The sequence below is a fragment of the Sus scrofa genome, chromosome 2, assembly GCF_054392235.1.
Source record: "Sus scrofa isolate SSC_HxYL_T2T_F1_AM1 chromosome 2, Sscrofa_HxYL_maternal_Yorkshire_Landrace_v2.0, whole genome shotgun sequence".
Taxonomy (NCBI): Eukaryota; Metazoa; Chordata; class Mammalia; order Artiodactyla; family Suidae; genus Sus; species Sus scrofa.
This window is the reverse complement of record NC_139384.1, coordinates 79,555,808-79,575,249: the sequence shown is the minus strand read 5'-3', so window position 1 is coordinate 79,575,249 and position 19,442 is coordinate 79,555,808. Positions and strand designations below refer to the sequence as shown.

General features: G+C 57.2%; 3 protein-coding genes across 14 annotated transcripts; 2 read left to right on the top strand and 1 right to left on the bottom strand.

The window, feature by feature from the left end:
- Positions 1-33: 33 nt before the first annotated feature.
- FDX2 (ferredoxin 2) lies at positions 34-4,801 on the top strand. Of its 7 annotated transcripts, none has more exons than XR_014837632.1 (6): positions 34-196; positions 284-338; positions 543-585; positions 3,833-3,915; positions 4,096-4,183; positions 4,371-4,801. XR_014837632.1 is itself a non-coding variant. In XM_085012977.1 (6 exons), the coding sequence occupies exons 1-5, from the start codon at positions 43-45 to the stop codon at positions 4,141-4,143; spliced, it is 447 nt and encodes a 148-aa protein (XP_084869103.1). In that variant the 5' UTR covers positions 34-42; the 3' UTR covers positions 4,144-4,183; positions 4,371-4,801. The 7 variants fall into 7 exon arrangements, 5 of the variants coding, with proteins under 5 accessions (XP_084869103.1, XP_084869106.1, XP_003123266.2 ...); XM_085012977.1 differs by having other exon boundaries at positions 543-649; XM_085012980.1 differs by lacking the exon at positions 3,833-3,915.
- A 425-nt stretch (positions 4,802-5,226) lies between these two features.
- On the top strand, positions 5,227-8,253 carry ZGLP1 (zinc finger GATA like protein 1). 2 transcript variants are annotated; one of them, XM_021083786.2, is made up of 5 exons: positions 5,227-5,395; positions 5,652-6,008; positions 7,129-7,214; positions 7,572-7,665; positions 7,830-8,253. In XM_021083786.2, exons 1-5 carry the CDS (start codon positions 5,262-5,264, stop codon positions 7,957-7,959), a joined length of 801 nt encoding a protein of 266 aa, XP_020939445.1. In that variant the 5' UTR covers positions 5,227-5,261; the 3' UTR covers positions 7,960-8,253. The 2 variants fall into 2 exon arrangements, with proteins under 2 accessions (XP_020939445.1, XP_084869094.1); XM_085012968.1 differs by lacking the exon at positions 5,652-6,008 and having other exon boundaries at positions 7,830-8,088.
- A 3,143-nt stretch (positions 8,254-11,396) lies between these two features.
- Positions 11,397-18,367, bottom strand: ICAM5 (intercellular adhesion molecule 5). 5 transcript variants are annotated; one of them, XR_014837578.1, is made up of 12 exons: positions 17,891-18,367; positions 16,697-16,966; positions 16,183-16,503; positions 15,671-15,958; positions 15,022-15,276; positions 14,633-14,881; positions 14,296-14,371; positions 13,911-14,153; positions 13,554-13,832; positions 13,220-13,459; positions 12,546-12,812; positions 11,397-11,837 (listed from the first exon to the last, which is right to left on the bottom strand). XR_014837578.1 is itself a non-coding variant. In XM_003123220.5 (11 exons), the coding sequence occupies exons 1-11, from the start codon at positions 17,970-17,972 to the stop codon at positions 11,563-11,565; spliced, it is 2,769 nt and encodes a 922-aa protein (XP_003123268.1). In that variant the 5' UTR covers positions 17,973-18,367; the 3' UTR covers positions 11,397-11,562. The 5 variants fall into 5 exon arrangements, 3 of the variants coding, with proteins under 3 accessions (XP_003123268.1, XP_005654913.1, XP_013842884.1); XR_014837577.1 differs by lacking the exon at positions 14,296-14,371 and having other exon boundaries at positions 13,567-13,832; XM_003123220.5 differs by lacking the exon at positions 14,296-14,371.
- Positions 18,368-19,442: the final 1,075 nt, after the last annotated feature.

Below are 19,442 nucleotides of genomic sequence, written 5' to 3'. Positions count from 1 at the left end.
CCTGCGTCTGCCACAGCGCATGCCTAGTACCTGGGTCACCTGATGCCTGTCATGGCCGCCTCCGTGGCCTGGGGAGGCGTGAATGCTGGGTTCCTGCTGCGGGCGGCCAGGGGTGCATGGTGGAGTCGGCCCGGGGGCATCTTGGGGTCTGGGGAGGCGGCAGCACCAGCGATAGCTAGGAAGTTCCGGGCGACAGGTACCTGGGGTACCTCGGGCGGCCAGCGTTAACCCATCCAACGCCAGCCGGGTGTGGCATGGCCTCTCACGCAACTGTGTTTTACAGGCTCACGCCCGGCGGGGGAGGAAGAAGCCGGCGGCCCGGAGCGGCTTGGGGACGTGTGAGTGCGGGAGCCAATCCCCCATTACTGATTTCACGAGCCCTCTCCGGTCCCCATCTTGCCTTGAGGCTGTGGCCTCATCCCGGTTCTGCATCGCCTATTCCCCTGTCCATCAAGCCCCAAACCCGACTTCCTAACCCTAAATTCCACCCGGCCCCTGGGTCCGTCATCCAGTAAGGCATCTTCACCCTCATCTGTCCCCAGGGTGAACGTGGTGTTCGTAGACCGATCAGGCCAGCGGATTCCGGTGAGCGGCAGAGTCGGGGATAATGTTCTCCACTTGGCCCAGCGCCATGGGGTGGACCTAGAAGGTGGGAGCCGGGCACAGGGAACTGAGGAGGCCCTTACTCGTTCGTTAAAAACCTCCACAAGACAGATATGATTCTCCACTACTTAACCCTGCATGGCTTCCCACCAAACGTGGTTTTAAACTTAAGACTTACCACGGTTTCATCTCCTGCCATCTTAACCCTCATTTATTGAGCATTTACTAGAGGTTACTAAAGCTCATGCCCCACAGGAGCTTGTATTCTCTTCCTTTTTCCTCTCTCTATTCTAGCCACACTGGTTTTTGTTTTTGTTTTGCTTTTTAGTGCCGCACCCTAGGCATATGGAGGTTCCCAGGCTAAGGGTGCGATCCGAGCTACAGCTGCCAGTCTACGCCACAGCAATGCAGGATCCAGGCTGCGTCTTCGACCTACACCACAGGTCACCACAACGCTGAATCCTTAACCCACTGAGCAAGGCCAGGGATCAAACCCGCAACCTCTTGGTTCCTAATCAGATTGGTTTTCTCTGTGCCACGAGGGGAACTCCACACACGGACTTTCTTGCTGTTCCTCAGTCAAGTTCATGCCTGCTTCAGGGCCTTTGCATTTGCTACTCCATCAGAAGTGCTTTCCCACCAGATCTTCTGGCTCCTTCTCATCCTTCAGGTCGAATGTAAACATCATCTTCTTGACAGTCTGTCCCCACGTCCCCAGTAACTCTGTCAGGTCCATGTGTTTTACTGTCTCCATAGCACTTGTCATTGTTTTGTTTTCTCCTTTGTCCTCTCTCCCAGAATGAGATCTGAAATGCTCTTTACCTTGTTTACACTTAGCTGTTGCCTATCATGGTCTTTAGATGCAGCAGGTATTAGAGCAGCATTTGTTAAAAGAAAGATATTGATAGCAGACATTAATCAAGTTAATACTAACTGATTGAATCTATTTGATGACAACTTTATGCAATAAGGGAGAATGTTATCTTGTTTTTTAGGTGAGGAGGCTGAGCCCCAGGTTTAGCAGACCTGGTCCAGTGTCAAATAAGTAGCAAAACTAGGTTTAAACCCAGCCTACTTAACCACTAATCTGTGCTGCTCTTCTATGAGTAATGAACACCTACTGAGTGGCAGGTAGCAATGTAAACAACAGATAGAGCCCCTGTCATTTCATATTTCAGCCTAATAAGAAAATAATCTCATCGTAAACATATAATTATAGCATGAGCAAGTGGGACGAGTGGTCTTTTAAAAAAGTATACAGGGGAAGTTCCCTTGTGGCACAGTGGGTTAAGGCTCTGACGTTGGTGCAGCTGTGGCACAGGTCACAGCTGTGGCACCAGTACAATCCCTGGCCCTCGAACTTACACATGCCAGGGATGTGGCCACAAAAAAAAAGAATTATTTGTTGCGTGTTTGAATAGGAAGCTAATTTGATCATCAGTGGGGAAGAGTTGGAGGGATGTGGGGGTGGTGGCTGGTCATGCAGACATACCTTAAGTTCTATTCTGGAATCCAGTGGCTGGCAGTTCATGATAGAGATTAGAACATGGGTTTTTGAGGCAAGTGGCCTGTGTTCAGATTTTGCTGTTGCCAACCATATGACCCTGACCAAGGTACTTAGCATCTCTAGGCCTCCTCATCTGTAAAATGTAATAATTTAATTCCTGTCTCACTGGGTTACTGTGAAGATTAAAAGAGCTTGTGTGTAGTATGTGGCATGCAGTTGGTATGCAGTAAATAATTGGAACAAATTTTTTTTTCTCCATTCGTCTTTTCTAGGGCCGCACCCAAGGCATATGGAGGTTCCCAGACTAGAGATCTAATCGGAGCTGTAGGCGCTGGCCTACACCAGAGCCACAGCAATGTGGGGTTGGAGCCGAGTCTTCGACCTATACCGTAGCTCACGGCAACGCCAGATCCTTAACCCACTGAGCGAGGCCAGGAATTCGAACCCACAACCTCATAGTTCCTAGTCAGATTCATTTCCACTGAACCATGACAGGCACTCCAGTTGGGACAATTATATTCGATAATCTCTGTCTCATGTGGTAAAGATGCTAACTGGGAAAGAGGGCTGAGGAAGAGATGCCTGGGGACTACTTAGAGTTTCAAGGCCCAGACAGTTTTCTTCCCCAGAGACAGGGAAGGTGGGCAAACTAGTCACCAATGGGTCAGGAGGCTGCCTTGCAGCTCCATCCTCATTGTCCAACCTGTCTGGAAGAGAAAGGAGAATCCTTTTTTTTGCCGGGGGAGGGGGAGGGATCACACTCAGGCATATGGATGTTCCCATGCTGGGGGTAGATTAGGAGCTGTAGCTGCTGGCCTACGCCACAGCCTCAGCAACGCCAGATCTGAGCCACGCCTGCGACCTACACTGCAGCGCACAGCGACACTGGATCCTTAACCCAATGAGCAGGGCCAGGAATGGAACCCGCATCCTCATGGATGCTAGTTGGGTTTGTTACTACTGAGCCACACCGGGAACACCAAGAAAGGAGAATTCTGTCCCATTCACTTGTAACAAGTATTTCTTGAGCATCTACAACACGCCAGGCTCAGCGCTAAGTACAGAGAAGAGGGCAGGTTGACAGAGCACAGGTATACCCTGAAATTATGACAGTAACTTGAGACTGATAAATGCTATCCAGAAATTAAACAAGGGTCGGAGGAAGGACAAGAAATAGATGCGTGACTTGGAGGACAGTTGAGTCCCCAAAGACAAAAGGGACTTAGCCATGGAAAGAGTGATGAGAAGAGCATTCCAGGTCAAAAGTACAGCAAGTGCAAAGGTTCTGTGGTAAAGATGAGCTTCGTGTGTTGGAGTTGATGAGAGTGCCAGTGCAGCTGAAGGGCCTGACTGTGGAGGTGGGAGGATCCCAAGGACTGAGTGGAGGGCTTTGGATTTTATTCCAGCTATAAAAACCCTTTGGAAGGCTTTAGGTCGGGAGGGGCATGATCCAAGCACAGTTCCCAGTGATCAGTCAGAAAGTTGGGACTGTGTCCAGGGGCAAGCAGAAAACCCCATTCTGCATCTTTCAACCCTTATTCCCTGACCCCTTCTGCTGCAGCACTAGATGCTGAGTGAGCTAGTCCTCCCTTCAGGAACAGTAGGGAAGCCCCCAGCAAAGTGGCAGGGTCGCAGTGAGGGCTCACGGGCTGCAGGGAACCTGCCTGGCCCGTCCCCTCTCTGCTACACTGCAGTCAAATCCATGCTCATTAATGGTCCCAGGTACCCAGCCTGGCGCTCAGCCTGCTGCGGAGTCTTGGGGAGACGGGACACCCAGGACATGCCTTTGCAAAACCCACAAGCAGGTCGGGAACAGCCAGCTAAGTAAATGACAGGGTGGAGGGTGTACAGAGTGGGTGTGCAGGCCTGGGAGGGAGAGGTGAGGGGCACGTGCCAAAACAAAGGGATCCTCCTTTATGTCTTTCGCTGAATGGCTTCTGTCTGAGGGAGCCCCTCACCCACACCCCCTCACTTCCTGCCCCCAGGGGCCTGTGAAGCCTCCTTGGCGTGCTCTACCTGCCATGTGTATGTGAGTGAGGACCACCTGGACCTTCTGCCTCCTCCTGAGGAGAGGTGAGCAGGGTGGCCCCTCCCAGCCCAGGGCTGCAGGGCTTAGCCCCTGAGCCTCTGCCTCCCAGGTGCCCAGAGGTCCACCTGGGCAGCAGTGGAGGGAAGCCCCAGCTTTTCTCCCCATTTCGGCTGCCGTCGGGAGAGCATACCCCTTGGACCCACTAATAACCAGCTGCCTCCCTTGCCCCAGGGAAGACGACATGCTGGACATGGCCCCCCTCCTCCAAGAGAACTCCCGGCTGGGCTGCCAGATCGTGCTGACGCCAGAGCTGGAAGGGGCTGAATTCACTCTGCCCAAGATCACCAGGAACTTCTACGTGGACGGCCACATCCCCAAGCCGCACTGACACACGGGCAGCTGGACGGTTCCCAGACACTCATGGCCCCAGGGCCAGGACTGGAGGAATAGTCGAGTTGCCCGCCCAGCCCAGAGCACGGACAGGCCCGAGAGAGGTGGCGGGAGCACCCAGAAAGCCAAAACCCCTGCTTCAGAGAGATCTGGTGTCCAGGCTCTGGTGGGGACGGGGCCCCTGCTGGGGCAACCTCCCCTAGACCCCTTTAGGATGGAGGTGTGGATAGGGGTGGAATCTAATTGGAGAGACAATAAAACTGTCTCACAGATCTCCAGCATCTTGAGTCTCCTTGTGGGGCAGGGGGGACCCCAGCCCACCCCCACCTTCCCCTCCAACAGTGATGGGCCAGTGGGAAACTGAGGCAGAGGCCTGAAAGGGCGTTCCAGCCTGAGGATCAGCGTGGCAAGGCCCCGCCCCGCAGCCGCGGAGGGATTTGGAAGGGTCCCGGCAGCCCTTGGCCACAAGGGGTGTGCAGGCCACCTACAGAGAGGCGGAAGGGAGAGAGGGGCAGAGGCTGGCCTGAAGCTGGGGCCTTGGAGGTCTGTGCCCAGCCTCGCCCGCCAGAGGCGCACGATCCCACCGGCCCCGCCCATCTCAGGTGGAGCTGGTTGCCCTCTCTGCCAGAAGCGGCCCCCCACCCCAGGTGGGGCTCATAGGGTGGGCCTGGCGTGGGCGGGACGCGGCGAGAGACTTGGGAACGGGGGCTGGGCTGAGCTGGGCTGAGCGAGATGGAGGCCGAGCCAACCCCGGATTTTATGCTCCGAGAGCTGCAGGCACCGCCCTGTTTGCACCCCGAGCCTCCCCCAGGAACCCCTGCCCAGAACGCACCAAGGACCCCAGGATGCTTCAGACCCAGTGGCAGGTGCGTTAAGGAGTAGCCCTCCCCTGAGCCTGGCTCAGTGGTCAGAGGGTCATGATCTCTGAGTCCCGGGGTTATCCAGGGGTCAAAACGTTAGTTACTGGTATTAACAAGGAAGGGGGCCTGATCTTCAGGGATAGTTGGGGTCGTATGGGGGTCAGAGGTTATGCCGTTTTCCTCGCCTCACTTCTCTGAGACCCATGTAGGCTCTTCTCTGTGGCCCAGGGAAAGGGGTGACCACACTGCCCCTTGCCCCCAGGTCCTTCTGGTCTGCACACCAGGACTCTGTCACTGCCCTGCACTTCCTCCAAGAGACAGCAGAGGGTCTGGCCCAGCCCCCCGCCTGGGACACCCAGGCCCAGGGGCCCTGCTGGGAGCCAAAGGCCCTGAGGACTCCGGGACCCTTACCTCTGGCCAAGGATGCCAAGAACATGCTGAGCCACAGCCCAGGGCCCCCAGAGGCTCCCCCAGCCTCTTCCGCCCAGCCACAGAGAAAGCCCAGAAAGCAGCCGAATCCCCAGCGGGGCGCCGAGAAAGTGGACCCCCTGTTTGAGGGGGTGACCCTGAAGTTTCAAATAAAGCCGGATTGCAGCCTACAGATCATACCCAGCTACAGGTAGGGGCTAACTTTGGCAAAAGCACCCTTTATGCAAATAATAATGATAACAGTGCAGAGGCCTGGGGGCAGGTGCTCCTAGGCTCAGCTCCCAGACTCCCAGCCCAGCCTGTATTACAGGTGGCCCCATCTCTGAGCCAGACCTCGGGCCAGTGCCTATCCCTGTCCCTGCTGCTATGTGCCAGTCACATCCAGGTCTGAGCCCGAGTCTCTTCCTAATGAGATGTCCTGACCATACCCAGGGCTCCTGCTTCTGTTAGTTTTTCCAGTAACGATGGTAGATAGTAGCTACCGTTTGTCAGACCTGGGGGGGGGAATTCCCGCTGTGGCACAAAGGAGCACTGGGATGCAGGCTCGATCCCCTGCCTGGCACAGTGGGTTAAGGATCAGGTGTTGCTGCAGCTACAATTTAGGTCGCAACTACAGCTCCATCTAATCCCTAGCACGAGGGTGGGGGGGTAGTGTGGCCTGCGGCCCAAAAAACAAACAAACAATAGAGGTAATGGGTAGCTCCAAATGTATCTGGGCTCCCTGGAGCCTTGTGAAGCTCATTTTTCAGATGCAGAAACTGAGGCACAGAGAATGAGATCACTTGTCCATGGGCACACAGCAAGGACCTGAAAGAACTGAGCTTTCAACCTGGCAGGCTGGCCCCTGGCTTACTACCTCTTGTATAGTTCAGATTATGTTTTTGGTTTTTTTGTTTGTTTGTCTTTTTAGGGCCACACCCACAGCATATGGAGGTTCCCAGGTTAGGGGTCTAACCAGAGTTTTAGCTGCCAGCCTATACCACAGCCACAGCAATGCCAGATCCAAGCCGCTTCTGCGATCTACCCCACAGCTCACGGCAATGCTGGATCCTCAACCCATTGAGTGAGGCCAGGGATTGTACCCACAACCTCATGGTTCCTAGTCAGACGTGTTTCCTCTGCGCCATGACGGGAACTCCCTCATTATGTATTTGGTGACTGATGAGAGGCAAGGCCAGGCCTTTCAGACATCAGATGCCTCCCTGGGTGTGGGGATGGGGCACCTGATACCTTGATAGTAAACCCTCACTGGGGGGCTGTCTGGGACAGGATACAGACCCTCCAGTGCTAACAACCTGTCTATTCCCCAGCCTAGCCTGCAGCAGCCGCTCTCAGGGTCCCATGACAGGCCCCGCCCGAGGCCCAGAGGCCAACCCGGGAGGCAGCGAAGCCCTGGGTGAGTCCTAGAAACGTGAGAGCTATAAATACTGGGGGGGTGGGAATCAATTTCCTTTCCTCATCCTTCTCCGCATACTGCTTCCCTATTTAGAGTCATCCAGGAGGACTCACAGCAACCCCCACTCCACTCAAGCTGAGTCACCCCCACCCCCAGCTTCCTCCTCTGCTGAGAGCTCTGCCATCTGTCTCCTTTCCTGGCTTTCCCACTGTCTCAGAGCTGGCAACACCCTGGGGCTGGCCCAGAGCTGGGTGGGGCCTTCACAGAGACGCCCCCCCACAAATGGCCCACCCAGTGCAGGCCTCTAGCTTGGACTCTTGCTCTCTGACCCCTGCTCTTTGGCCTCTGCCCTTTCAGGGCCCCGACGCTGTGCTTCCTGTAGGACCCAGAGGACCCCGCTCTGGAGAGATGCCGAAGATGGGACCCCTCTCTGCAATGCCTGTGGCATCAGGTCCTCAAAATGGGGGAGGGTTTGGGGGTGGGGGTTCTCACCTGGGTCTGTGCTTAGCCAGCGTGGTCTATTGGGAAGAAAGAGAAAACCCCTGCCTCCTTGGTGGCATCTCCGAGCCCCTGCTGCATGCTGAGTGTTGCTTTCTTGCCCCCCCCCCACCCCAGGTACAAGAAATATGGCACTCGGTGCTCTAGCTGCTGGCTGGTGCCCAGGAAAAATGTCCAGCCCAAGAGGCTATGTGGCAGATGCGGGGTGTCCCTGGGCCCCCACCCAGTCCCAACTCAGGAAGGGTAAGCCCTTCCTCACCCAGCCAAGCCTCTCCTGCCTCAGTTTCTCCAGGGGGAGAACGGGCAGACACCTTCCTAGGGGAAAGAGCCTGAGTCCTGAGGGGTCCAGCCTGCCTCCTCTCTGCCCCTTCCGCATTCAGAGACCCCCAAGTGCAAAGTCCTGGCTCAGGGGGTCACTGGCCCCCCTTCCCAGCCCCTGCTTCCATCAGGCTTGGCTGAGCATCCCCCACCCTCAAGAAATGCCCTCTGCTGTGACACTGATATTGTTAATAGCAGTGACAATAAAGAGTAGAACTATTCAGAGAAGGGGCGCTGTGACTTCAGATCCCACCTTGCGCGCCCTCACCTGCCTCTCCCCTGCCCAGGGATGTGGGCGAGGTGTCTCCTCATTAGGGCTCTGAGGGACACACACAGTCATAGATACAGGTACTGCCACCCCCCACAGGGAATTAGCCACATTTGTTACAACACCCCATACAGGACAACTGCCACCACAGGCAGTTAGACCACACATTCAGAAAGATAGACACACATGAGACAGACACATGTGCCCGGATACACACACTGACAGATGTATCAGTACACACACATGAGACATCAGCAGACACATACGTGCTGACACTCGTGAGACACACAGACACAGACCACTCACAAGACAGAAAGATGCACACACGTTGACAGACACACATCCCCCGATAGACATGAGTTGATAGACACGGAACCCATACACAGGCACAGTACAGACACACATGAAACACACGTAGATGGCCCACATTGGCACACAGCGACATACACACAAGTGGCTCTGTCCTCTGGGAGCTCCAGCCCTGCCCGCAGTATGTCACCTCCTTGTGTCCTTTCACACTCCAGCCCTGTTGTGTCCCTGTCCCCGCTTTCAAGGACTCTCCAACACCACATGAGTCCCCACCCTGAAGCCAAAAAACCACATGGGAGACCCTGAGCTTTGCCTCTGTTGCTGAGACACACAGGCCCCCAGTACTCCCTGGGGGATGGAGGGGAGGGGAGGGGTGGTCCTTGCTGGGGGAGGGGTGAGGCCTGCTTTGCCACATGCCCTGGGAAGGCAAGCCCCTGTGAGACCCCCTTTGTGTCTCCTGAGTGAGCCTGTTGGGAAGGCCTGAGCCCAGGTTCCTCAGCCCTTAGATCCCTGACGCATGGGGTCCCTCCCGCCCTTTCTCGCCTCAGAACACCCTCCCCATGTTTCTCACAGCTGCTGCATTGTCATCACTTGTTGGAACTGACAAGCCAACACCATGTCTTCAGAGACGCCTTCCTTGCCCACCCAGGCTAAAAGGAACACCCCACTCCCACCTGACTCCTACCCCTCAGGCACTAGTTCAGCGCCTTGTTTGTCTCCCTCATAGAACCTACCAGGCAGTTCCTATTGTGGCTCAGAGGAAACAAACCTGACTAGTATCCATGAGGATGCGGGTTCAATCCCTGGCCTTGCTCAGTGGTTCTGGGACCGGCGTTGCTGTGAGCTGTGGTGTAGGTCACAAATGTGGCTCAGATCACGTGTTGCTGTTCCTGTTGCTGTGGCTGTGGTATAGGCCGGCAGCTGTAGTTCAGATTTCGACCCCTAGTCTGGGAACTTCCATGTGCTGTGGGTTCAGCTCTAAAAAGCAAAAGAAAAAAGAACCTATCATGAGGACGCAGGTTCGATCCCTGGCCTCACTCAGGGTTAAGGACCTGGTGTTACCATGAAGCTGTGGTGTAGGTCGAAGATGTGGCTCAGATCCTGCATTGCTGTGGCTCTGGCATAGGCTGGTGGCTACAGCTCTGATTCGGCCCCTAGCCTGGGAACCTCCATATGCCACCAGTGTGGCCCAAAAAGACAAAAAAGAAAAAAAAAAGAATTTCCAGTTTTCCGCTGGTGCAAGGTTGTTAAAATTCACATTCATCTCCTCTACTGGATCATGACTTCAGAGGTCCAAAGTCACCACCTCTGTGTCCTTGACCATGATAACCCCCCTCCAGGGTTTAGAATGGAGAAACTTTGGGGATAGACACTCAGACTGGGTGTCTGCAAACCCCCGGCTGTTTTTATCCACTTATTCAGCTTTTGTTGAGCAACTATTGTGTATTAGGCCCCAGTGGGGACACTGAACTGTGACCAGAACAAAGATTCCTGCTCTAGCAAAGCCAATATTTTAGAGTGACAGTAAGTAAATATTCAATAAGTCTCTAATAGGAGGTCCATTGTGGCTTAGCGAAACTGACTAGCATCCATGAGGACACAGGTTCGATCCCTGGCCCTGGGGGGGATCAAGGAACCTAGAGGATGTGGATGGGCCTGGAAAGAGGTGACGGGGCGCGGGGGGGCTGCACTCCATGCTCATGCCTTCCGTACCTGACACCAGCTCTGGCTTGGCCTCTAGTGCCTGTTTTTTGCTCTCTCCTTTGCTCTCAAAGTATTTGCCTGGGGCAGCCCATAAAGCTGGAGCTCTCCAGGAGTTCCTGCTGTGGCTCAGCAGTTACGAACCCAAGTAGTATCCATGAGGACATGGGTTTGATCCCTGACCTCGCTCAGTAGGTTAAAGATCCAGTGTTGCCGTGAGCTGTGGTGTAGGTGGCAGACACACCTGGGATCTGGTGTTGCTGTGGCTGTGGTGTCGGCCGGCAGCTGCAGCTCCGATTTGACCCCTAGCCTGGGGACTTCTGTATGCCACAAGTGCGGACCAAAAAAGAAAAAAAAAAAAAAAGCTAGGTGGTCCAGGCCTGCTTCCTTCTGGCAGTTCTGTGTTCCTGCTTTTGAGGGAGGAGGAGCCTGGGAGTGGGGGAGGCCCAGCTGTTCTCTCCTTCTGCCGTAAGGGCTGCGAAAGATGAAGTGGTGTGCAGTGTGTGTGTGTGGGGTGTCTCTTCTGAATCATGATGGGCCAAGTCGAAAGGGGGGGTACGGGGGTGAAGGGAGGCATGGTGGATGGGCACGGAAGGAAGGGGCATTGAGGGTGGGGCAGGGGCAGATCCTGTAATGGGAGGGACATCCCAGGGGCTGACATTCATAGCTGCTACAGCTTGGCTTACACATCTTTGCAAGGCCTCAGGGCCGGGGCAATGCCCAGACTCCTGGGAAAGGGCCTCCTCCCAATCAGGGAAGGCAGCCTCAGCTCTGCCTGGAACCAGCCTTGGGGGAAGCACCTAGCTCCCACCCCTAAATATTAGCCAGATTCAAAGGCATAGCTGAGCGGAAGAGATAAGCTGCTGCCAAGAGGGAGGAAGGAGCGAGGTCCCCACCCCAACTCAAGGGTCTGGTGAGAGCAGGAAACACAGCTCAAGGGTCACATCGGGAAAAGGAAAGGGTGGCTTGAACTGTGCCTGAGACATAGTGAGCCCTCAAAAAGCAAAAAGCTTTTTTGAATAAATAACTTGCAAGTTTGGGGTTCGAACTCTGGGTTGCTTCCACATTGCAGACTGAAGCAAATGGAGTCCTTTATAAAAACTTTATTGGGGGAGGGGATAGAAAATGAGGGTGGCCTCCCTGGAATTGAATGAATGAATAAATAAATAAATAAATGGATAAATAAATAGAATAAATCAGATCCCGTGTGCGTCTGGGGGGCGCCCCCCGGCCGGCGGGGAGAGGGGAACGGGCTCACGCTGACGTCAGCTGGATGGCGAAGACCTCGCCCCCTGCCGGCGCCTCCGCTGTGTCAGCAGCCTCTGTTCCACCTTCTGCGCCCGTATCCGCGCCAGCGCCGGCGCCCGCGCCGTTGAGACACACCGCCTCGCCCGAGCTCTCGGCCTCCTGCACATTATACTCGCCCTTCTTGCAGGCAGTGGACTGCACGTAGAAAGCCAGGCCGGCCCCCGCGGCCAGCAGCGCCGCGCCCCCAGCGGCACCGCCCACAGCGACCCACAGCCACGGACCTGCGGGGTATAGATGCTCAAAGAGGATGGACGAGCTCGGGGGCTCTTCCTCCCTCCCGTCTACACGCCAAGCCCGGGCCACTTCTTTCCCTTCCCCGCAAGCATGAGGTCAGTCCTCACTCGGTCAGGGAGCCCCAGGGAACTCAGCCTTGAAGGAAAGGAAAGACTCCAGACCCATTTTACGTGCCACCCTATCACAGGGAGCTATAACCCTCTAGCTCCAGGGATACCCACAAGTCAGTCAACTCTCCGCACCTTCAAAAGGATGGGAGGGGTGACCAGGTCATTCCTCCACTCCCCAAAGACCCCAGCCACAGAGACACACGAAGTGGGACTGGGGATCTTGTTGGGGTCCCCCCGCCCCCATCCTCTGCGCTTAGTCTCTCTCCAATCCTTCTCCACAGTGACACAGTAGAGAGTGAATTGGAATGAAGTCCAATGCAGAATGAAGTCCCTCCTCTTAGCAGTCACAGCCCCGGAGGTTCTCTTCCCTTGGGCTCCAGCCAGCTTACTCTCCCTCCACTTCCCACCTCCAACCAACCATCAAGCCCCACCCGTACGGGCACGCTTAACTTCTACTCTGGCTCACTTCCGTCTCACCTGTGGCGACTGAAAAGGAGGCAGGGTCGGGGTCAAGAGCCCCAAGACGCAGATCACGGTCCCCTTAAGACCCCTTGCCCCGCTCCCCGCCCCTCAGCTGCCACTTACCCGCCACGCGCACGGTGATGCGCCGCGTGTGGCGCCCATGCGCGTTGGTGGCTGCGCACTCATACTCGCCGCCGTGGCTGCCCACCGCTCCTGCCACGCTCAGCGTGCTGTTGTTGCTCGACAGGCCGATGTTGAGCGCCCCAGGGGGCGCGCGCCAGCTGATCTGGGCGGGGGGCCAAGCCTCCGCTCTGCAGGTCAACGTGAAGTTCCCGCCCGGCCGCACGCCTCCGGGAGGCGAGGCAGCCAGCTCGGCCACAACCGGGCGGTCTGCAGGGAACAGAATGTTGAAGGAGGCCAGCCGCTGACCAAGTGCCCCCTTTTGTCCCCCACAATCTGAGACTGCCCCTAGTGAGATGAGTGGGCAAGGATTCAGCCTCCCATTAGAAGCCCCTCCCCCTACAACTGGACTCTTGTCCACTAAAATCCTGAGCCCTGCTTCACCGAATGGAAGAAGGTAGGGACCCAGGCCAGTACCCTTGAGACCCAGAATTTGAGGGAGGCAGGCAGGGCTCTTGTTCCCTAGGGTTCTCATTACCCTCAGGTTAAGGCCAGGATTCCTTGTCACCGGAAATAGGTCTGGAGGAGGTGCCCTTGAACTCTTTGGGGCAGTCCCACCTCTTCCAATCACTGTTCTGGAGACCAAATGCCCTCTATCTGGTGTTGCCTTCACTCACATTCCACGCCCACGGTGACGATCCGGGCATCTGTGCCATGTGTGTTGGTGGCCAAGCAGCGGTAGACGCCCGCATCCTCTCGGGACACATGCAACCGCTGGGTCCGGGGAGTGCCCTCCCGGGAGCAGCGCACCTGTGGGGAGGGGCGACCCCGGGCGGAGCAGGCCAGCGCAGCAGCCTCGGCGCCTTCCAGCCAAGTCTGGTGACTTGGGCAAGTAGATTCATCCATTTGCGGTGGCGCTGCAAAAAAGCCGGGGTGGGGGGGAAGGGTGTTCAGGGAGGGGCCGAAACCCAGACCGCCCCCTACTCCCCCGCCCGCCGAGGCATCGCTCACACTCCGCGCTCACGGAAACCATCTTGACGGTGGAGCCGTGCTGATTGGTGGCGTTGCAGATGTAGGTACCGGGTGCCAGTTCCCTAGGGATTGGCGGGGCTCTGGCACCGGGGTCTGGGGGTGCCAGCGGCAGCAGCACCCCCTCACTGGTGCCTCCGGAGCCAACGCACACCACACTTGGCTCTGGCTTCCCATCCACCTCACAGGAAAACAGTTGCCCGGATCCTTCTACCCATGTCCAATTGCTAGGGCAGCTCAGCTCTTCAAAACTGGGGCCATCTGCGGAGCAGAGAGACTGGAAGTCAGCACAGGGTTATTCTGACACATCCCATCTTGCCCCATGATGTCCCCACTCACATTCCACTGTGACAGCCACATTTTTGGCTGCAGACCCTCGAGCATTAGTGGCTTCGCAGCGGTAGGTGCCTGCGTGCTCCCGGACTACATGCAGCAGGCCCTCGACGACCCCGGCCTCCCCAGAACGCACGCAGCTCACGTTGGGTGGCGGGACCCCATGGGCCACACAGCTCAGAGAGGCCTCTGTTCCTTCCAGCCAGGTAATACGTTCAGGGCAGCCCACACTGTCCAGCGCTGGGGCGTCTAGAGAGAGGAGTGTTCCAGAGTTTGGTGTTTAGGGACTGGTCTAATGTCCCTAGACCCTTTTTTCCTGTCCCAGGATGGCCAGGAAGCATTGAACAGGCTATGCCTGGCACAGGGATGCCAAACCAAAGGTGTTTCCTACCATTAAAGTTGCATGCTGTTTGGGGGCTTCGTGTGCTTTTTTATGATTCCTACAGGACATTCCCCCAGCCTTTGTCCTGAAAAATTGTTAACCTGTTTGGAGCACCCACTTTTCCAAGACTCAGCCCAAATGTCACGCCCCAGACCCTTGTGGACAAGCCTTCCACTTCCCCCTCCATCCTTCTTCAAGATTTTCCCAAAATCCTAATCACCAGTCTTTACCCTTTCCCAAAATTCTTCCCAGTCATGCCTCAGACCCCGTTCCAACCCTCTCTGCAGTCTGGCCAACTCTAGACCTGAGAATCAGACAGAGGAATGCCCCGTGCACCCCTACTCACACTCCACGGTCAGAGTCACGTCCTTGACTGCCTGGCCTTGGACATTGGTAGCAGTGCAGCGGTAAGTGCCAGCGAGTGCTCGAGTGATGGGACCCAGCAGGCCTAGAGCCAGCACCGCTCCGCCGTCGGGCCGCGCGCAGTGCACCGAGGGAGCTGGGTTTCCGCGGGCTTCGCAGCGCAGTGTTTGCTCTGGTCCCTCCGGCCAAGTCCAGCTTCTGGGACAGTCGGAATCGTCCAGTCGGGGAGCGTCTGCGGGCAGAGGCATGGAATACAGAGAGGCTAGATGTGGACCGTGAGGAGAGCCTCCAATGCCTCCAAACGGCCAGAGATCGGGCAGGCCCCTCGAGATCAAGAGGAGTAGGGGAGCCGAGAGGTTAAAGTAAACTCACATAGGACGCGCAGCTCTGTGCTCTCGTTCTTGCTTAGGGTCTCCCCATTCACTTCGAGGGTGGCGTCGCACAAAAAGCTACGCCTGTCGTCGTTCTCAGTGGCGTTTAGCTGGAGCTGGGCGGGCTGTCCCGGGACTGCGGCTGGAATTCCGTCTAGTGTGACTAGGGCTCGGGCCCCGGCTGCACAGGTTACTGTCACCGTCTTCCCCTCGGGGGCGTTGGGCTCGCTCAGGGTCAGGAGGGGCTCCGGGAAGCCTGGGGGCGGGGCATTGGCCGGGAGTCCACTGACCACGCCCCTTCTACGGTTCAAGGCTGACCCTTATCAACCCGTACCTTCCCCACTGCAGCCTAACAGTGAGTACTGTGCCTCTCATGCTGTTAGGTTCCGCCCCCTTCTCGCCCCGCACCCTTGAGGTGGTCAAGCCACATTTCTAGGGATCCTCGTCGGGTATGCCAACTTCCCCTTTGGGCAGCTCAGACTCTGCTTCCCCAACTACCATTCAGTCTCAGTCTTTCATCGGCCCCGCGATTTCGGGGCTCCTGGGCCACGCCCATTCCAATACCAAGGCCCAACCCACTGTTTGCCCCGCCTTCGTGTTCCTCTGGCTCCACCCCCGAGCCGCGGAGGTCCCACTTCACTCCCTCTTACTGTAGACAGTCACGTTCTCCCGAGTCTCTCGGCTCTCGCCCCCCAGGGTCACGTTGCAGACCAGCTGCCTGGCGCCTTCCTGCTCTGCGCTAGCTGTGGCTGTGGCAGTGGCCATGAAAGCGTCCCCCTCGAGCGTGATATCGGGACTCAGTCTCTGGTCCCCCAGCGCCAGATAGACCCCAGCCTCCGAGGCTGGAAACAGCCCATCCATAGCGCAGCTCACGAGTCTTCCTGAGCCCACTTCCAAGAGTCGGGGGGCAGCGAGGAGCGGGGGGTCCGGAGGCAGGGCTGGGAGTAGAATAACAGAGCTTGAACTTATGTGTTGAAAGTTCAGTATGTTCTAAGTGCTTTACATGCACTATTTTATGGTATTATCCTAAAGGCACAGAGAGGAAAATAACTTTCAGCTGGTGGGTGTTGGAGTAAGAATTAGAGTTCAGATTTCTCTGCCTCCGAACTTCTTAAACACCGGCCCGACCCCTCTTGGTCCCCTTCTCCTCACATCCACTCACCGAAGGTTCGGAGCTCTCTGGTGGCTGAGCTGTTTTCAAATAGCCCCAGACCATGTGGCCGAAGGTCCAGCTCTGCGCGGCACGAGAAATTGGCCCCATGGTCCTCCCTCCGCGCTAGTACCGTGGCTGTGAGCACCGCGCCCCGCGCTCGGGGTGGCTCCCCGGCGAAGCTGCGGCGGATCAGCTCCTGGGCGCCCCGCAGCAGGGTCAATGTGAGACTCCCACGAGGCCCAGCACCAGGGACCCTACAGCTCAGGGTAAAGTTCTCGCCCACTGGCTGCCAGGCAGGCAGCGGCACCAGCTCTACACGGTCGGGCCGTTCTGCAAGGGGGGAACCGTGGCTGTTGGAAACACCAGGGCTCCTCGGAATGTGGCTTGGAACCCAGGGACAAAGAGGGGGAGGGCGTGCAGACTCAGAAAGAGAGCCAAAGGAGGGAACCCCGTGACCCAGGGGGCGGGGCCTGGAAGGGAGGGAAAGTAGTGGAGTAAGAGAGCATGGCCGCTGAGAACTCACGAAAAGTGCGAATGAGCCCACGCGCCTGCAGAGTGCGCCGCGCGCAGCGGAAGAAGCAGACGGGCTGGGTCTCCGGCTCGCGGATATCCACCAGCTGCCGCGCCAGCCAGCGCAAACCCCTCTGGGTCCCATTCCTGCGAAGCGAGGTCTCCAGGCCACCGCGCTCTGGTCGTGGGCAGTTGGTGCTGCAATTCAGCCACAGCGATCCCCCGCGTTCCACGAGCGCCACGCGGGGCTGCAGGTCCGCCCAGAAAGGCTCCTGTGCTACCGCTGCCCAGAGAAACGCGAGCTCAGCCTGAGAGCCACCTCCCTGAGATCTAAGTGCCCCTATGCCAAGTCAGGGATTCCCGAGGAATGAGTAGAGGCCACAATCAGGAAAAAAAAACTCAGGATTCCCGAGTCCTGCCCAGGCCTGAGGTTTACAAGCACGCTCCCACCGTCCAAACCTCGAGGGTGCCTCTGGTACACGGCAGCAAAGAGCCCTACTCTCAAAGGTGCTGAAGGAGCGATGAGGAAGCATGGGGGAGGGTAGAGATGAGAGGAAAAACGGGGTCTTCAATGCACACAGCAATGTTGGAAGGAGGGGACCCCGGGTTGGGGAAAGGAAACCAACTTGTTCTCAGGGTTCTCGGCCAGGAGAGGGGGAAACTCTGGTTGAAGCAGGGCCAAAAGAGAGATGAGGGTGAGTCAAGGATAAAGAAGGATTCCAAACCCGGGTGAAGAGTAAAGAAAGAGGACATGGGGCTGGGCTCGTGGAAGGAACCGCGGGAACAGCTAAAGGACTCGGTTGCCAGGGCTCTGAGTGAGCTGAAACAGCGCCTCTGACTCATGGCAGTTGGTGAGATGGGGTCTTCACGGATTATGAGTGGGTAAGATGCCAGTCCGTGGACCATGGTGCATAGCAGAGCGTGAGGAAGTACCCCAGAGGGGACCAGGGAGATATGGGGTCTCCAGAGCTCGAGGTTGGGTGCAGAAGATCGCCCAGGATCTCGAAGGTAGGGACGAGCGAGGAGCCAGGAAGCTGGATCTCTAGCGTGTGTTGAGGGGAAGAGGGATAGAGAAGGCCCGAGGCTCAAGGTGGGGGCAGAAGCGTGGGAGCGAGGCGAGGGCGGAGCGAGAAGAGGCTAGTGGCCGCTTCGCAGGTCGAGGAACTCCGCCCCCGCCCTGTCCACCCTGAGCCGGACCGGCTCTTACCTGAGAGGCCGAGGAGCCCCAGGCCCAGGACAGCCCAGAGGCCGAGCAGCGCCCGGTGCAGCCCTGGCGAGGGCCCTGGCATCGCCGCCGCGGGGGAAGCGCAGGAGGCGAGGGGAGCGCGAGCGCTGAGCTGGGCTAGAGGACGGCGCGGCGCGGCGGGTGGGGTGTGGAGGAGGCTGAGTTGCGCTCGGGGATTGGTTTAACGTTGGTAACTTGGTTTCCAAGGTGGGGGCGGCAGCAGAGGCGGCAGGGGGGCGGGAGGGCGAGCGTGAGCCAGGCTCCCGGCCTTGGTGAAGGCGTGCTAGCAGGAGCGAGCGACCCCCGGGGTCTACGTGAAGGCCAGCCCCATCGCCCGGAGCCTTCTGGGGGCGGCTGCGCGCTCCCGCGTCATTCTCCGCGGCGACGCGGAGGTGGGTGGGATGCAGGTTTGCCCTTCTCAAACCCCCACCCCACCCCTTGCTTAGATGCTATGATAATGAGCTAGACTCCGAGCTCCGCCTCCGTATTTAGCCCCTCCTACTAGCGCTCCTTGGGGCGGGGATTGATTAGGGGGCTAGAAGAGATTTGAGAAGCTCAGGCTGTGAAGGAGACTGTTATAGGGGAGGAGGTGGGGATGCCTCTTTCACAGATCCTTCCCCTTTTGACCCCTGGGAGCTGAGGGTTACAGCCACGCCCTATTCCCTCTCTGACTCCGCCCCCGCACGCGACAGAAGGGGCGGGGATGAAAGTGACAGCGAGTTGGGAACACGTGTGCGTGCGCGCAGCGTTCTCGGGCATCTAAATTAGGGTCGGCTCTGCTCTGGGTCTGTATTTACCCAGCGTGCAGCGGGCACGTGTCTACGCTGCGTGTGTGAGCAGGAGCTGCCAAAGAGCACCTCAATCCGCTTTCTGCGCGGCGGCTGGGGCCCTGGAACCATGAGGGCCTTGCCAGGCATCCAGTACAGGCCCAGATTCTGTGTCCACGCGAGATCAAGAGACTAACAGTTGACCCCCGCATCTGGGCACCCCCATGTACCCACCAGGCCCAGTGACCATCCCGACGTTGCCAGGAAGCGAGTCTGACACACACACACACACACACACAACACACACCACCATATGGTTGTTCCTTACCACAGTCACCACATGGTATTTGTTCTGTGTATCCATGTTCCCCCAAAAGTACATATGACCCCACCCATCTGTGCTCTCACCCCCAGAGCTAATGGTGAAATAGGGGGATTAGTTCTCATCCCACTCCTACCCTCGAGGAAAATGCAGAGTCTAAAGTGGAAGGGGGAAGGAAACTTAACATCCAATGAGAGCTGCTGCTGGTAGCTCTGGAGCCAATCAGGAGAAGCCATACCAGGAACAAGCCTTCCCACAGCCTAAAGCCTCCCAAGGCCCAGGATTTGCCCTTCTGCTCTGCACTGATAATTCCTGTGGAAGGTTTTTACTACACCGGCTGGGAATGCAGAGGGATTGCAGCTCCGGTTTGGGAGATCAGAGTTAGGAAACCTAAGATGCCCTCAAGGAAAAAAGGAACTTGGAGAAAATGATAGAGGCAAGGCCA

Coding starts and splice junctions, on each gene's coding strand:
- FDX2 (XM_003123218.5), top strand. CDS start 43: ATGCCTGTCATGGCCGCCTCCGTGGCCTGGGGAGGCGTGAATGCTGGG. Junction 197..283: donor TAGGAAGTTCCGGGCGACAG/GTACCTGGGGTA, acceptor TGTGTTTTACAG/GCTCACGCCCGGCGGGGGAG. Junction 650..4,095: donor CCATGGGGTGGACCTAGAAG/GTGGGAGCCGGG, acceptor TCCTGCCCCCAG/GGGCCTGTGAAGCCTCCTTG.
- ZGLP1 (XM_021083786.2), top strand. CDS start 5,262: ATGGAGGCCGAGCCAACCCCGGATTTTATGCTCCGAGAGCTGCAGGCA. Junction 7,215..7,571: donor GGGAGGCAGCGAAGCCCTGG/GTGAGTCCTAGA, acceptor CTGCCCTTTCAG/GGCCCCGACGCTGTGCTTCC. Junction 7,666..7,829: donor TGCAATGCCTGTGGCATCAG/GTCCTCAAAATG, acceptor CCCCCACCCCAG/GTACAAGAAATATGGCACTC.
- ICAM5 (XM_003123220.5), bottom strand. CDS start 17,972: ATGCCAGGGCCCTCGCCAGGGCTGCACCGGGCGCTGCTCGGCCTCTGG. Junction 16,967..17,890: donor GGGGCTCCTCGGCCTCTCAG/GTAAGAGCCGGT, acceptor TTCTCTGGGCAG/CGGTAGCACAGGAGCCTTTC. Junction 14,154..14,632: donor CGTGACTCTGACCGTGGAGT/GTGAGTAGGGGT, acceptor TCCTCTCTCTAG/ACGCCCCAGCGCTGGACAGT.